Source organism: Lygodium microphyllum, chromosome 13 (assembly GCF_053477565.2).
Source record: "Lygodium microphyllum isolate KBCC chromosome 13, Lygodium_microphyllum_v1.1.10, whole genome shotgun sequence".
Lineage (NCBI taxonomy): Eukaryota > Viridiplantae > Streptophyta > Polypodiopsida > Schizaeales > Lygodiaceae > Lygodium > Lygodium microphyllum.
In genome coordinates this window covers 69,761,695-69,778,939 of record NC_141147.1, presented here as the reverse complement: position 1 = coordinate 69,778,939, position 17,245 = coordinate 69,761,695, and the positions used below count along the sequence as shown (strand labels likewise).

The following is a 17,245-nucleotide window of genomic DNA, read 5'->3' as shown; positions in this document are numbered from 1 at the left end:
ACGAGAAGAAACTTTAATAGAAGAGACAGATAATATGACAGATAATCTTGCTGAAGTACCGGAAATATATAATGAAGAGATTGATCTGCTCATGGATCTTGATGATAATGATCATGGGTAGTTGGCCCATTCGGAGGATGCGCAGGATTCGAGGGGGTGGATGTCGTATTGTTGCGCATCCGAGGTGTGGAATCCACCAAAATGTTGTGTGTGTGACATCTGTTACTTTGTACATACTTAGTTGTTGTGTTTGCATTTTTGTTCTGCGTGGGCAGTATAGGGAGAGAAGGCTCTCCATTAATATGATATTATGCAGCATGAGGGTTGTGCCAAACAAGTTCATATTGACATGTGTTCTAAAAGCTTGTAATAGCATTGGGGCCGTAAGGTATGGTAGAATGATATCTGATCAGATAACCAGGACAGAATCCGATTTTGATGTAGAAGTAGGAAATGTACTCATTGATATGTACTCCAAACATGGAGAACCTGCTGAAGCATATCAAGGGTGCAATGATTGCTGGTGTTTTTCTACAAGGTCATGATCTAGCCAATATTGAACTTTATGGACGGATGGAACAAGAAGGTGGTAGAATTCCTTTAGGACATGCAGAAGGAAGGACAAAGCTGAATGATGTTATCTTAACTAGAATTCTTATTGCTTGTAGTCATGCTGGCTATCTTGAGAAGACAATGTCAAGCATCTATACAGATGTGCACATGTGGGAAGATGCTAATGCAGTTCAAATTCTGAGGAGAACTATTGATGCAGGAAAAAAGCCTGGCATGGCCTAGATAGAGGTCAATAACAAGGTTAATGAGTTCATTGTGGGGCAACATAAGAGCTACTATGATGATTGAGACTCTTCTCGTAGTTTTTGAGATGAATAAGATTCTGTATGAATTGAAGGAGCACTTTGCAGGGATAAACTGCGGGCGTTGGGATTACATTTTCAGCTATGTGAAGACCTTCCGTGATCATCCAGATAGGCTTCTCCCTGACCGTGTCTTGGTAGACATGAACTAGCACTTTATGAAGTGTTACACTGGGCTTGCTGATCCGAACTATCCTATCGCCAGTTTTATGTTCATCGGACCCACTGGAGTGGGCAAAACGGAATTGGCAAAAGCTTTATCTGCTGCTATTGTGAGGAGCCGCTTTTCTGGATGGAAATGGCGTGTTGAAGGCAAAAAGGGGGGAGCATACCAGGAAAATGGGGGCGCAGAAAGGAAAAGCTCCTGAAATTACGGGCTGTAAGGCTTTACTGGTCATGAGAGAACAGCTCTTACGGACATTGATGCTAGTAGACAATGGTTCAGGGCTAGCAAGGGTGTTCCAGAGCAAATACTTGATCTAGCTCATAACAAAGTAGAGATTGAAGGGAGAGTACATGCAACGATTGAGAAATTAGCTGAGAGGGGCTTGCAATCACTTGTTGTTGCCTTACAGGAAGTTCCTGAAAGGAATAAAGAGTGTCCTGGTGGCCCTGGGGTGCGATTTTGTGGTCTATTACCCTTTTTTTAAAAATCCTCCACGACATGACAGTACTAAGTCCATTCAGCGAGCTTTGAACTTAGTTGTCAATGTGAAGATGATAACAGGTGATCAGTTGGCCATAGCAAAAGAGACAGGGAGCAAGGGCATCCAGAACAGAGAACCAAGATGCTATTGATACTGCCATAGTAAATATGCTGGCAGATCCAAAAGTGGCCCGCCGAGCAAACATCAGAGAAGTGCATTTTCTACCTTTCAATCCAATGGATAGGAGAAGCAGCTCTGCCAGCTCTACCGGCCTCTACTGGGCCAAAGATGGACATAGTTCTTGAACAGGATGGTCAAAGGGACTGGATTTCTTGCAAAGTCTATTGATCTGTATGCAGATGCAATGACCAGAGTGTCACGAATGTCAGAAGAAGAACAGTTACAAATTGCTGCATTTGCAAGGCAATGGACATCTTACACTTATCTGGAATAAGTATGGGTGGGATTAGGTGTCAAACATAATATTTGTTAACCATCCAATTGGGACTGGTTTTAATTACAACAGTGATATTCGAGACATTCCGCATGATGAGAATGGCATCAGTGAAGATATGTATAGTTTTTTTTTGCAAGCCTTCTATGAAGCACATCCTGAGCTTTTAGGAAATGAGTTCTATGTTACTGAAGAATCATATGCTGGACACTACGTTCGTGCTATTACTAGTCGCATTCACATGGGCAACAAAGAGAAATAGGGTTTACCAATCAAGTTGAAGGGATTTTCTATTGGCAATGGCCTCACAGATCCAGAGATATAGTACAAAGCATATGCAAATTATGCTTTTGAGATGGGCTTTATTGGTGATAAGGATCACACCAGATTGAGCAAGCTATATCCTGCATGTGACATGTCAATCAAGCTCTGTGGGACAAGTGGTATAGTCACATGCGTAGCTTCATATTTGGTCTGCAATTTGATATTCAACTCTATCATGTCCATTATACGGAGTGTAAATGATGTTCTATATGTACTTTGAATCACGTGGCAAAAAGGCTGAAGATCTAGTGGAGCTGTGGATGTCCTGGCAGGCCGTTTGAAGAAGCTTTAGTGATCACACAGCAGATTACAAATGCACTTTCAAATTCCTCAATGGTAGATTTACAAGAGCTACGTATTGCACCACACAAGGCGTCATGGATGGCCTATTTGGATGTGTATTGACTTGATTCTGATGGATCGGTGTTCGATGCTGCTTTGTTTGAGTCAGTTGCATACCAGGAAAATGGGGGCACAAAAAGAAAAAGTTCCTGAAATTACGGGCTGTAAGGCTTTACTGGTGACGAGAGAACAGCTCTTACGGACATTGATGCTCGTAGATAATGGTTCAGGGCTAGCAAGGGTGCTCCAGAGCAGATACTTGATCTAGGTCATAACAAAGTAGAGATTGAAGGGAGAGTACATGCAGCGATTGACAAATTAGCTGAGGGGGGCTTGCAATCACTTGCTATTGCCTTATAGGAAGTTCCTGAAAGGAATAAAGAGTGTCCTGGTGGCCCATGGGGCGATTTTGTGGTCTATTACCCTTTTTTTAAAATCCTCCACAACATGACAGTACTAAGCCCATTCAACGAGCTTTGAACTTAGCTGTCAATGTGAAGATGATAACAGGTGATCAGTTGGCCATAGCAAAAGAGATAGGGAGCAAGGGCATCCAGAACAGAGAACCAAGATGCTATTGATACTGCCATAGTAAATATGTTGGCAGATCCAAAAGTGGCCCGCCGAGCAAACATTAGAGAAGTGCATTTTCTACCTTTCAATCCAATGGACAGGAAAAGCAACTCTGCGAGCTCTACCCGCCTCTACTGGGCCAAAGATGGACATAGTTCTTGAACAGGTTGGTCAAAGGGACTGGATTTCTTGCAGAGTCTCTTGATCAGTATGCAGATGGAATGACTAGAGTGTCGTGAATGTCAGAAGAAGAATAGTTACAAATTGCTGCATCTGCAAGGCAATGGACATCTTACACTTATCTGGAATAAGTATGGGTGGGATCAGGTGTCAAACATAATATTTGTTGACCAGCCAATTGGGACTGGTCTTAATTACAGCAGTGATATTCAAGACATTCGGTATGATGAGAATGGCGTCAGTGAAAATATGTACAGTTTTTTTTGCAAGCCTTCTATGAAGCACATCTTGAGCTTTTAGGAAATGAGTTCTATGTTACCGAAGAATCATATGTTGGACACTACGTTCCTGTTGTTACTAGTCACATTCACATGGGCAACAAAGAGAAAGAGGGTTTACCAATAAAGTTGAAGGGATTTGCTATTGGCAATGGCCTCACAGATCCATAGATATAGTACAAAGCATATGTAGATTATGCTTTTGAGATGGCTTTATTGGTGATAAGGATCACACTAGATTGAGCATGCCGTATCCTGCATGTGACATGTTAATCAAGCTCTGTGGGACAAGTGGTATAGTCACATGCATAGCCTCATATTTGGTCTGCAATTTGATATTCAACTCTATCATGTCCATTATTGGGAGTGTAAATGATGTTCTATATGTACTTTGAATCACGTGGCAAAAAGGCTGAAGATCCAGTGGAGCTGTGGATGTCCTGGCAGGCCATTTGAAGAAGCTTTAGTGATCACAGAGCAGATTACAAATGCACTTTCAAATTCCTCAATGGTAGATTTACAAGAGCTACGTATTGCACCACACAAGGCATCGTGGATGGCCTATTTGGATGTGTATTGACTTGATTCTGATGGATCGGTGTTCGATGCTGCTTTGTTTGAGTCAGTTGCAACTCTTGCATATTTGAAAATACGAGATGTTTCTGTGATTGACAATGGCAAGGTACTCCTAGCTAGCAGGACATAAGGAAAATTTTAGACTGGTAGATCAGATGAAAACTAGCGACGACTGAAAAGTGTAAAAGGCAAAAGATTGAAACTTGGGCGAGTTCCAGTGGCACTGAATTTAGTGCTGCACTCAAGACACATACTAGCTGACCCATCAGCTGAAGAAGAGTCTATTTTGAAGACATTCTCTTCAAGACTAGATGACATATTTGATGCTATTGTATTCTAATTTATAACTTGATGTGGTTTTCTTGAGAGGATTGATTCTCTTGGTTGATCCGTCTTGCCGCTTGTACTTGAACCAAAAATTGTAATACACTTAAACCATGGCATCATATTCGTCTTGATTATTTGTTTCTCTTGATATTCCATCTTGGAATTTCTCAAGGACCTCTGTGGTTGCGAATTTGCTTTCAAAAACTATTTGACATCTTTGGTGAACCCGACGTGAAAGCGTCGCATAAATTTCAGGATGGGAGATACTTCAGCATCCATTTGAGCCTCTTCTACAATTCCTGCTGTGTCCTCTACTTCAGCTCCATCATTGACTGCTGCGTCAAATACTTCAATAGATGATCTAAAGCAGATTTTACGGAATATGTCCATGTATATGCAGCTTCAAAATCAGCAGACACAATTGTATATGCAGCAGCAGCAGCAATTGCATCAACAGCAGTTGTCTCAGCAAAGGCAACTATATTCGGAGCAGGAGAATGCAATTAGCGTGACTAAGGCGATTGAAGCAATTGAGAATGAGAAGAAGCTATTTGATGGCCGTAATGTTTTAGCATACTTGAAGACATATGAGATCAAGATGGGGTTTTTTGGAGTTCCAACTGGACTTATGAGTAAGTATTTCCTTCATCTTGTCACACCCACCTTGAGGGCAAAAGTGACTGATCTTTTTATTCAAAATTTGCATTGGCAAGATTTTAAGAAGGCCCTGAAAGAGGAGTATTTCCAGAAGGCCTTGAAAGAGGAGTATTTCCTTGAGGACTTTGGGATGGCTACATGGCGATCATTCCGAGAATGGGTCTACATGCCAAACAAAGGTCTAGTTGCTTCAGAGTTGATACGAGAATTTAAAGAAAGGTATAGTCAGCTTGATGCCATTGAACAAAGAGCATTGGATGTTGAGAAAGTTGAGCTTTTCTTGCAAGCTGCAGATCCTGCTCTTCAAGAAGAATTGGGAGAGCTTCTTGAGGATCTCACAAAGCCTATGGGACTTAAAACATATTGGCAAGATGCCTAGGATGCAGTCTCGACTTTGACTAAGAGGAGGATATGGAAGACCCGCCTACAGAATGGATCTATGACACCGACGCCGTCTTCTGCTCCGATGCTTGCTTCTATCCCTGTTATTTCTTCTCCTCCTCAGCCAGTTTTATAGCATATGCCAGTGGCTACTGTTTCTACTCCTCCTATTCCTCCTGCTCCAAGACCGATGCCGGCTCCTTCCACTCCATCGGTGCCTACCTCTCTTGATGACATAATCAAAGGCATAACGGATTTGACACTAGAGTTAGTTAAAGAAGAATTGGTGGGAAAATTGAAAGAGCAATTTGCTTTGACTGCACCTACTATTTCTTCTAGCGCTCCTACTGCACCTACGAGTGCTCCTAGTGCACCTAGGAGAGATCGAAGATGTATTTGGTGTGATAGTACGAACCATCAGCATTACAGGGATTGTGAATCTTTTTAGGATGCAACGAGGAAGAATTTGGTATTTTGGGGACAAGATGGTAAGATTTGGTTGACTGAAATAGGAGCTCCGCTTGCTACCAACTTTGGGAAAGGCGGAATGAAGAAGTTAGTGGATGACATGGCTGCACGTACTTCTTATGTGGTAGCTAGAGAAGATGCTTGTGCATATGGAGTCCAGATTGAGAAGGGATCAGAGAATCAGTCAGCATTATGGACTTATGCTATGGAGATGGCAAACAAGGGAAAAATTCAGCAAACTGTTTTGACTAGTGCAGGCTCTAGCATGAGATCTAAGACACGTTGGGATTCGCCTCTTGACAGGTACTCTATTTATGCCTACTTGGCTAAGTCTGAGGGAGCAGACGTACTTGTTGAGGAGAAGCATAAGAGGGATGAAGAAAATCCTAGTGCAGCTAAAAAGACTAGAGGGGGTGAGTTTGTTACTCCACCTACTGCAGGACCGTCTTTGAGACCAGGGCCAGAACGACATATGGAAGATGCTCAAAAGAGAGAAAAGAGGCAAGAGCCTAGAGAGAGAAAGCAACCAGGGTTTAGATTGATGTCAGATATTGAGACATGTATGGACATGAAGAAAATCTTTAATGACAAGATACTTGGCAGTGAGGTGACTTTTACTATTTCTGAGGTTTTGGGCATTTCGAAAAGAGGGTTTCAAGATCAGTTCCAAGAGGTCCTGAAGAGGAAAAGACATGCATTGCCTACTATTGATACACAGGGAGTTTTGATTGGGGAGTTGGATGAGGATGAGGATGAGGTTATGGTTGAGAATGCTTCTGTTTTCCCACAGATAGAGAAGAGGGTTCAGCCTATGCATTATGCTGAAACTGATGAGCCTGTCTTGATACCGCATAGTTACTTTTCGTGAAGTCATTGGGCTAGGTCAACTACATAGACAATGGTAAAAATTGGAGAGAAACAGGTGCCTTATGTTGCTTTGGTGGATCATGGTTCAGAGATTAATCTCATAGTTTGTGGAGTTTATGAAAGTAATAGATGGCCTATGGATGTAGAGCATGGGTGGCGTATGAGAGCTGCCTACAACACTGCAGGTGATTTGTATGCTGCTTGTCCCAGTGTCAGGGTTTCTATTGGAGATGTAGAGGAGGATTTCCATTTCTTTGTGCAGGATTCATGCTCTTATCCCATAATTCTTGGACAGCCATTCATCACAGAGGTGCGCATGGAAACAAAGGTAATGGATGATGGATTTGCTTACGCACGGATTCGCAGTAAAGATGGCATGAGAGCAATTCAGTTTATGACAGTGTGTGTGAACCATGTTAGAAACAGGGATACTCTTAGAGATGCACCTTTGCCCACTGTGAGGGATTCGGGTCTTCATTAGGTACCACTGTTTCGCGAGACGACGGTGGTACAAAGCAGAGGAGATTGGAGTTCTTGCCTGTTGGGAACACTGTTTTCTCCTCCAGTTTTGTTGGGATTTCTATCAGAAGACTTCTAAGTTTCCTAAAGCTGCCAGGCAGTACATATGCGGGAAGGAGAAAAATTTGAAAAATGCAGGAATTTTAGAGGATGATGAGCATATAGATGGGATGTATGACAGTATGATTTGTGCAGATATGATTATAGAGATGGAAAATATGCTGAAAACTTATATGCAGAGTTGCCACAGTAATGTATTAGTGCAATCCCTGGACATGTTTCATGAAATTGCAGATTTTGTGGCGCAGATAGAGTCAGAGGCTGAGCTGACTCAGCAAAAAGTGTTGAGTGCTGAAGAAATTCAGCAAACAGAGTTTCCGGCTGAATATGATCAGTTTACAGAGACACAGAGGGCTGAAATATTTCAGCCAACAGAGTTTACTGCTGAAATATTTCATCATCCAGAGTTTAGGGCTGTTCCTATGCAGTCCATAGAGCAGAGGGCTGAGGATATTCAACCACCACTGGAGTACAGAATTGCTGATTTACAGCAAGATTTGAGTAATGCAAAGGATCATAATGAAGCCAGGGTTGACACGAAATACAAAACTGTGGATAAGAAGGTGAAGTCGGTAGCTGTACCGCTTCCACCTGATAGTGATCAGCAAATAGAGAGGGCTGCCAAACAGCCAATTTTGAGGAATCCGGAGCATATAGGCCATAAATTTTCAGCAGAGACTCTTGCTGAATTGAAAATTGGAAATGGTGAATTCTTACTACCCACAGAGAAGCAATGCTTTCAGGAGATGCTTGAGCGACATGGAAGGGGGTTTGCTTTTTTTCCGCTTGAGATTGGATGTGTGAACCCGGATATTGTTGCTCCTATGGTGATCTTTACTATTCCTCATATTCCATGGAACCTCCAACATATTCCAGTGCCTAAGGCACACCTGCCAAAGCTGATTGATTTGTTGAATGAGAAAATCAGGATGGGAATTCTTGAGCCTTTATCTGCACCATACTCAAATAGGTGGTTTATGGTTCTAAAGAAGAATGGTATTCTCGGATTTATATAGGACATGCAGCTAGTAAACAGAGTTACTATCAGGAATGTTGGTATAGGTCTAGTTGTGGATGAGTTTGCAGAAGCATTTGCTGGACGTGCCATCTATTCTTTAGGTGATTTGTATTAGGGATATGATCAATTTGAGCTGGCTTTGGAAAGCAGGAACATAACCACTATGAGAACTCCTATTGGGCTTGTCATGATGTGTACCTTGTCTCAAGGTGCCGCTAATTCTGTTGCGCATATGATGAATGCCATGCATAAGGTCCTTCGTGATTACATACCTCAGCTTACCATGCCTTTCTTCGATGATGTGCCCATTAAGGGGTGTGTAGAAGAAGAGAAGAATGAGAGTTTAAATGAGCAGGGATGCAGATACTTTGTGGCTGATCATATTTCAGCTTGTGAGAAGATTTTGGCCAGGTTAGAAGAAGTGAACTTGACACTATCAGGGCAAAAATCTATTTTTGGAGTAAATGAGGTTGTTATTGTTGGACATATGTGTGGGTATTATGGCAGGAAACCCTCACCTGAGAAGGTGGATGATATAGGCAAGATTACGGAGTATTGTTCTACCACTTCAGAGGTACTGAGATTCATTGGAGCTTGTGTGTTTTATATGATTTCGATACCCCATTTTGCACACATAGTAGATTGTTTATATCAGTTGCTTCGAAAGGGGCAAAATTTTTATTGGGATGAGAGCCACACTAGAGCCATGCGAAAATTGAAGAAGTTATTGCAGATTGCTCCTACTCTCAAGAAAGCGGATTATAATTGTGGAAGGCCTATTGTATTGACAGTTGACACTAGTCCAATTGGCATAGGTTGGGCTGTGGGTCAAGATGATGCAGATGGAAATAATGTATGCTATTCGGTTTGGGGCGAAAGTCCTAAACGAGAGATAGAGGAGATATCTGCAAATCAAGAGAGAGTTATTGGGGATTGTTACGACTCTCAAATGTGACAAGGAGTACTTTATTGGAGCTTCAGTTGTGGTAGAGACAGATTGCTTGCCATTGATAGGTATGATTACGAGTTGCTCTACTCCGGATATAGCTATGCTGATATGGATTGCATACATCAAGTCATTAAATCCAGAATTTAAATATATAGTAGGGAAGGATAATCCAGTGGCAGATATGCTGTCTAGAGCCAGATATGATGATGAGGAGACACTACTTGCAGAAGAGGATGATGCATAAATTTCAGCCACTATGGTTGATCATGTTTGCCATGTCTATGATATTGTGGCTTTCATAGAAGAACTCTATGTTGGAGATTGGTTGCAGATTGGCAAGTACCTTAGTACACTAAGCAAAAGATATGAATGGACAAATGAAGAGTTCAAGAAGATCAAAAGAAAATCCTATGGTTATTTTCTCAAGGACAGATTTCTTTGGAAGCATCCGAAGAAAAGAGGCGGATTACCTTGGCGGGTTGCCTGCGATATAGAGACACAGTTACAGGTGATGAGGGAGTTTCATGAGAGTCCTTGGGCTGGTCATAGAGGAGTGTGGGCTACTTATGAGAAAATCAAGGAGAAATATTGGTGGAAAGGCATGTATAGAGATGTTTCTCACTTTGTAGAGACTTGGAGAGACTACCAGATGTATTCGGTAGTGCGTCATCGAGATGAGCTTCATCGGACCTATCCGCTATGCATTCATTATAAGTGGGTAGTTGACTTGGTTACTATCCCTATGGATGTATGACAGATGAGGTATATTGTTTTGGCTAGAGAGGATCTTACCAATCATGTTGAGGGCAGACCTTTGAGAACGAAGACCACTAGTGCAATGTGTAAGTTCTTATTGGAAGAAATTTTATGCAGATATGGCTGTGTGGGTAAGATCATTGCGGATCGCGGTGAATTGGATGTAGATGAAGCTAGGGAGTTTTTCTCTCAACTAGGAATCAAGTTGGCTCTAACCACAGCATACAATCCAGAGGGAAATGGAATGAGTGAAAGAGGGCATCCGCCGATAGTGAAAGCATTAGCCAAAGCATGCAGAGGATGGATTGGAGAATGGCCGAGACTTCTACCATTTGCTTTGTGGGTTGATCGTATGACTCACAGTGTTACCACAGGATATATGCCCGTAGAGTTGATGTATGGTCAAAAACCAGTTATGCCGACTGAGACTTGTGCTTTGACTTGGTCAGTTTTACCTTGGCAGGAGGATTTGACGAGAGAGGAGCTCTTAGCTCTTCGGATTCGGTAGTTGGAGAGAGGACCAGAGGATAGCTAGCTATTGACAGGTTGAAGGTTCCCAGACTAAGAAATAAGGATAGGTTTGATAGCAGGCATCACTTGCGGCCTAGAGCAATAAATGAGGGAGACTGGGTATTAGTCTTTGATAGCAGCCTTGAAAATCAGCATACTACACTTCGGAAGATGGTGAAAAGATGGTTTGGGCCATACATAGTCAGACATGTCTTTGATAATGCAACATATGAGTTGAGAGAATTGGATGGGATAGTGCTTAGAGTGCCTATTGCAGGAAAAAGAATCAAGATTTTCAAGAAAAGAGATGATGAGGATCATGTATTGGAAGAGTTTGCAAGAGAAGAGCAACGAGAAGAAACTTTAATAGAAGAGACAGATAATATGACAGATAATCTTGCTGAAGTACTGGAAATACATAATGAAGAGATTGATCTGTTTGTGGATCTTGATGATAATGATCATGGGTAGTTGGCCCATCCGGAGGATGCGTAGGATTAGAGGGGGTGGATGTCGTATTGTTGCGCATCCGAGGTGTGGAATCCACCAAAATGTTGTGTGTGTGACATATGTTACTTTGTACATACTTAGTTGTTGTGTTTGCATTTTTGTTCTGTGTGGGCAGTATAGGTAAAGAAGGCTCTCCATCAGTATGATATTATGCAGCGTGAGGGTTGTGCCATACAAGTTCATATTGACATGTGTTCTAAAAGCTTGTAATAGCATTTGGGCCGTAAGGTATGGTAGAATGATATCTGATCAGATAACCAGGACAGAATCCGATTTTGATGTAGAAGCAGGAAATGTACTCATTGATATGTACTGCAAACATGGAGAACCTGCTGAAGCATATGAAGGGTGCAATGATTGCTGGTGTTTTTCTACAAGGTCATGATCTAGCCAGTATTGAACTTTATGGACGGATGGAACAGGAAGGTGGTAGAATTCCTTCACGACATGCAGAAGGAAGGACAAAGCAAGATGTTGTTATCTTAACTAGAATTCTTACTGCTTGTAGTCATGCTGGCTATCTTGAGAAGACAATGTCAAGTATCTATATAGATGTGCACATGTGGGAAGATGCTAATGCAGTTCAAATTCTGAGGAGAACTACTGATGCAGGCAAAAAGCATGGCATGGCCGGGATAGAGGTCAATAACAAGATGAGTTCATTGTGGGGCAGCATAAGAGCTACTATGATGATTGAGACTCTTCTAGCAGTTTTTCAGATGAATGAGATTCTGTATGAATTGAAGCAGCACTTTGCAGGGCTAAACTGCGGGTGTTGGGATTACATTTTCAGCTATGTGAAGACCTTCCATGGTCATCCTGATAGGCTTCTCCCTGACCGTGTCTTGGTAGACATGAACCAGCACTTTATGAAGAGTTACATTGGGCTTGCTGATCCGAACTGTCCTATTTCCAGTTTTATGTTCATGGGACCCACTGGAGTGGGCAAAACGGAATTGGCAAAAGCTTTATCTGCTGCTATTGTGAGGAGCCGTTTTCTGGATGGAAATGGCATGTTGAAGGCAAAAAGGGGGAAGCATACCAGGAAAATGGGGGCGCAGAAAGAAAAAGCTCCTGAAATTACGGGCTGTAAGGCTTTACTGGTCACGAGAGAACAGCTCTTATGGACATTGATGCTGGTAGACAATGGTTCAGGGCTAGCAAGGGTGCTCCAGAGCAGATACTTGATCTAGCTCATAACAAAGTAGAGACTGAAGGGAGAGTACATGTAGCAATTGACAAATTAGCTGAGAGGGGCTTGCAATCACTTGTTGTTGCCTTACAAGAAGTTCCTGAAAAGGAATAAAGAGTGTCTTGGTGGCCCGTGGGGCGATTTTGTGGTCTATTACCCTTTTTTTTAAAATCCTCCACGATAATGACAGTACTAAGTCCATTCAGCGAGCTTTGAACTTAACTGTCAATGTGAAGATGATAACAGGTGATCAGTTGGCCATAGCAAAAGAGACAGGGAGCAAGGGCATCCAGAATAGAGAACCAATTCACTACAAGGGATCGGGCTCATACCCGCGCTCCTAGCCGCACAAAATGACTTGGGAAAAAAAGTGTCGGGCCCGTGTAATAGCGCGTGTATCATCGCGGCCAGAGACATGCGTGTAAAAGCGCGTGTAAAGTGACAGTCAGTCGTGCGAATACATGACCCCATACACGCGTTCTGCGCAGTTTTGTTGCAAATTTACACGGGAATCTAACAGACTATCCGCGCAAATATACGCGATTTTGACAGATGACACGCGCTTATACACGCGATTACAGAGGGAAAAAAAAAATCCAGAGAGTGCTTTTGGGTGCCTGGATGCTGTTCCAGCATCGAGCCACCCAAAGGCACTCTCTGGATTTTTTTTTGGTGCATTGCACCATAAAAAAAGAGTGATTTAGATTTCAAGACACGAATCAAGACTCACTCTCTATGAATACACGATTCAATATTACTATCTAAAACTTAATACACGACTCAAGACTCACGATTCAATACATTGTCAATACATGATACATTTGTGTACAAGGGAGTCCATATGTCAAAATAGCCCATGGCTTTAATTAGGAACAAATATATACAAAGTCAAATAGGGAGCTAGGTGCAAAAAAGCCCATGGCTTCAGTTACAAATTTTTTTTGTACAACCACATCCTACAGTATTCTGAAAGCTAATCAGAGGATGATGAGGACCCTGTGCTCTCTCCATGATCAGAGGAGCTCGCATCGGTATATTCCGATGAGTGGTGCTCGCCTCCACCAGGAGCAGTGGCACGAACATCAGCAGTGGCGGTTGGATCATCAGGGGCAGGAGCATCAGCAGCTTGTGCCTGTTCAAGAAATATACCGTATGTAAGTATACATATATATGCAATTAAATAAACCGAAATCATTCATTTAGAGTTTTCAAGTACCTGTCGACCGTATGGTCTCATGGCCGCGTCAAACTGCGCATCCGTAATACGTCCCTCATTTCTGAAGATGGCCCACGTGTCACGTCTGCTATTGCGGCGAGCATACCCAGTCTCGTGGGCTGTGGGCCTCCTCCCCATAACCCATTGCTGTAACATAATCAAGATAGTTTGTAAGATCAAAACAATCATAGAATCAATGAATTTGGCAAACAATCAAATAAAGAGGCAAGTTACTTACGAACTCTGCCTCCCACGACTCGACGCCGCCAGATCCGAAATGCGACGATCCAATGGTCTCCATCTGGATCCGTTGTGCCTCCACATGCTGCCTGCTCTTCACGCCTCCCTCTGCGCGCTTCTTTGCCTCCTTCCACTCGCGTTTGTGGGCAGTGGCAGGTTTCTCACAAGGATAGCCACCCGCAGCTACATTCACCCCATCATCGTACGCGAGTTTCTTAAGGTGAGATCTTTTATTACTTAAGATCTCCCTTATTCGCGTCCTTCCCCATACATCCGAGAATGTCGCTCGTGGGGGATTGGGGTACCGACTATGTACACTATCTAGGACCTCCCTAACTAACCGGCTATCCTGATCTTTAAATTTTACAAAACAGTTTCTATACATGTTTGAAACTACCCCCCGCATATACTCCATCACCTCTTTCCCTCTCGCATCCATGACTACCCCGCCCCTATCCGTAACATCGTAGAAAATCTCTCCCTCCACCTCTCTCACCTCCTCTGACTCCTCACTGTCTCCTCGTACATGCCTCCCTCCATGCCCTCTCTCACCGCGTGCCCTACTACCCCCCCACCAAAGCACCCGCCGCATCCTCCACTCCCACTCTCCCTACTGCGGCGTCGGCTCTCATCTGTACTGCGGGAGTAGCCATGACTAGGGGTGGCTGCACGTGACTGTGTACGTGACTGTGGCTGTGAGGGAGCACGTGATGGTGGCCGTGAGCCCTCACGTGACGGTACAGAGGAGGGTGTGCGTGAGTGTGTCCGTGCAGGGGTGTGTCTCCTCGGTGAGCGTGTATGCGCAGGGGTACGTCTCGCCGGACTCGCAGGCATAGACGGCAGTGGAGAGGCTTGTGTACTTGGGGGCGCGGTGTGACCTGGGAGTCTAGGAGGAGGATGGGCATACATATACTCTGTCAGCTCCACTGGATTAGGATGGCGCCCAAAATGGTTTATCATCTCCATCATCCAAGTGGCGTATGCCCACGGATCGGAGGAAGAGCCTGGATCCATGAAGAATCTGCAAAGCGTCGAAATTCCGCCTCAATGAACCAAGCAAAACATGCATATAAAAAATAAACATATCTCCTACAATATATCTCCTCAATATATCTCCTACAATATATAACCTACAACATATATCTACCATTCTAGAAAATAAACATATCTCTTACAATACCAAACATCGAATTAGTAGAAGATCATAAGCCAAAAGAAGAAGTTCATTTCGAATTAGTGACGAAATTCATGAAAAACAAAAACTCTTTCCTCTATCTTGACGGACATTGTCCATCAAGGGAGAAATGACTAAACACATACACAAGGGTTCCTTCTTCTCTCTTTCCTCTATCTTGACGGATGTCGTTTGTCAAGAAATAAATAGTTAAGCACATATACAATGTGTGTGAATTCCTTCTTCTCTGTTTCCTCTATCTTAACGGACCATATCGGTCAAGAGAGAAATAGTTAAGCACATATAGAATGCGTGTGAATTCCTTCCTCTCTCTTTCCTCTATCTTGATGGACATCGAATTAGTAGAAGATCATAAGCTAAAAGAAGAAGTTCATTTCGAATTAGTGACGAAATTCATGAAAAACACCGCAATCCAAGTCCAAACTTGCAGCTAAAACTCAAGAGTAAAGAATGAACAGACATGGTGCTCAAATTTGCAGCTCAAACTCGAGAAAAAAATGAGCAGACACAGCGCGTGTACCGGCCCGTGAAAAGAACCGCATGTAAAATCGCGTGTATTGTCTGTGCACACAGACCAGACGCGAGTCTACAAGCGCTGCTACACGCGGTACCGACGATAAAAATTTTGAAAGGGACCGACCACCGAAACGGTCAGATGTACTTATAAATTCTATCCTCTATCGCTTTCAAGTACACATAGCACGGGTGGAAAGAAAGAAAGCGACAAATTTGCCAAAACAAACAAACAACAACCAACCTCTTTGAAAAGTCTTTGAAAAGTGAGTTCGTTGATTCTTGCTTCTCTCTCCCTTTCTGTGTTGTCTGCACCCTTTGCTTCTTTTGGGTAGTCCAAGAGGGAGAAGGCTGGTTGGAAGAGGCAGGTTCGGGGGTTTGGAAGAGCTAGAGGCAGAGGTACTGTAGCGACAAAGAAAGAAGAAGAAGAAGTGTTTTGAAAGAGGGCTTTTGAAAGAAAGAAAGCGACGCGCGCGGTAGGTAAACGCAAAAAGCACGCGTGTATACTTTTTTTAAAAACTGATTGTTCTTGTGTATCCATTGTTTTGTGCATAGGATGTGTATGATTTCACTAAAAACTGATCCTACTTCTGTATTGGTTATTTTGGACATAGCATGTCATCATCCTCTTCAAGCAGTTTTGGTGAGGATGAGACAATGCGTCATCGTGATCGCGACGTGTGGCTGGCACAAAGGATCAAGTGTACGTGTAATCGATGTCAAGGGTGCATTGTACGAGCGTGTCGAATTACATTGAATCACATCTCGATGTATGGAGAATGGATTCAAACAGGTTTAGAGGTGAGAAGATGTGAATTGAAAGTATTAAAATAACTCATGGTGTGCAAATTAATGGAGTGCGTTGTAATATATATACTGTGATTGAAGCAGGATGCAGTACCACACCCTAACATGGTGCCATACGCACGGCGAGAGCATGCAAAGCGTCGACGAGATGATGCTGGAGCTTCGGGATCTGTTGTCGGAGATGAGTGGGAAAGGGATGACAATAGCCCTACACCCCACGAAGTTGTGGAAGAGGAAGTGTTTGATGACATGGTGCGGAATCTTTTTAGGGATGATCGCAAAGGTGTGGACGACAATGATATGGAATAAGAGCATCTCTACAACGCTTCATCGACACCGGTTTTTGAAGGGTGCACATTCTCTATTTTACGTGCTTCACTTGAACTGCTCAATATACAAACAGTTTATGGATGGAGCAATGCAAGTCTTGACGCATTATTGAAGTAAGCATTGTAACTTGCAAATTTGAGTTAGTGGTTTTTGGTTTACAGTATAGGGTTTAGGGTTATGGGCTAATTGATGATATTGGATGCAGGCTATTATCAAACATGCTTCCAAAGGGGAATAGACTACCCACCTCAAGAGACAAAGCGAGGCGCTATGTGACATCTCTTGGAGGATTGGATTATGATCGCATACATGCATGCGTCAATGATTGCATTCTCTTTCGTGGGATGCATAAGGAGGCTCGACAGTGTCCCACTTGTGGTGAAGCAAGGTATAGAACAGATGTGAAGAGTTTTGATGTACCTCGTAAAGTCTTGCGACACTTTCCTATAATTCCTCGCATCAAACACATGTTCAAGTGCAA

The 17,245-nt window shown here is 42.9% G+C and overlaps 1 protein-coding gene and 1 pseudogene across 1 annotated transcript; one reads left to right on the top strand and one right to left on the bottom strand.

The window, feature by feature from the left end:
* The first annotated feature begins 3,182 nt into the window (after nucleotides 1–3,182).
* Nucleotides 3,183–12,807, top strand: LOC148026744 (plasma membrane ATPase 2 pseudogene; annotated as a pseudogene).
* Nucleotides 12,808–13,436: 629 nt separating this feature from the next.
* On the bottom strand, nucleotides 13,437–13,868 carry LOC148026743 (uncharacterized). The gene is made up of 2 exons (XM_087690503.1): nucleotides 13,680–13,868; nucleotides 13,437–13,595 (listed from the first exon to the last, which is right to left on the bottom strand). The coding sequence occupies exons 1-2, from the start codon at nucleotides 13,866–13,868 to the stop codon at nucleotides 13,437–13,439; spliced, it is 348 nt and encodes a 115-aa protein (XP_087546629.1).
* Nucleotides 13,869–17,245: the final 3,377 nt, after the last annotated feature.

Excerpts from the sequence above, each read along its gene's own strand:
- LOC148026743 (XM_087690503.1), bottom strand. The coding sequence starts at position 13,868 with ATGATTGTTTTGATCTTACAAACTATCTTGATTATGTTACAGCAATGG. Across the intron at positions 13,596-13,679 it reads TGAGACCATACGGTCGACAG|GCACAAGCTGCTGATGCTCC; the intron begins GTACTTGAAAAC and ends TTTCTTGAACAG.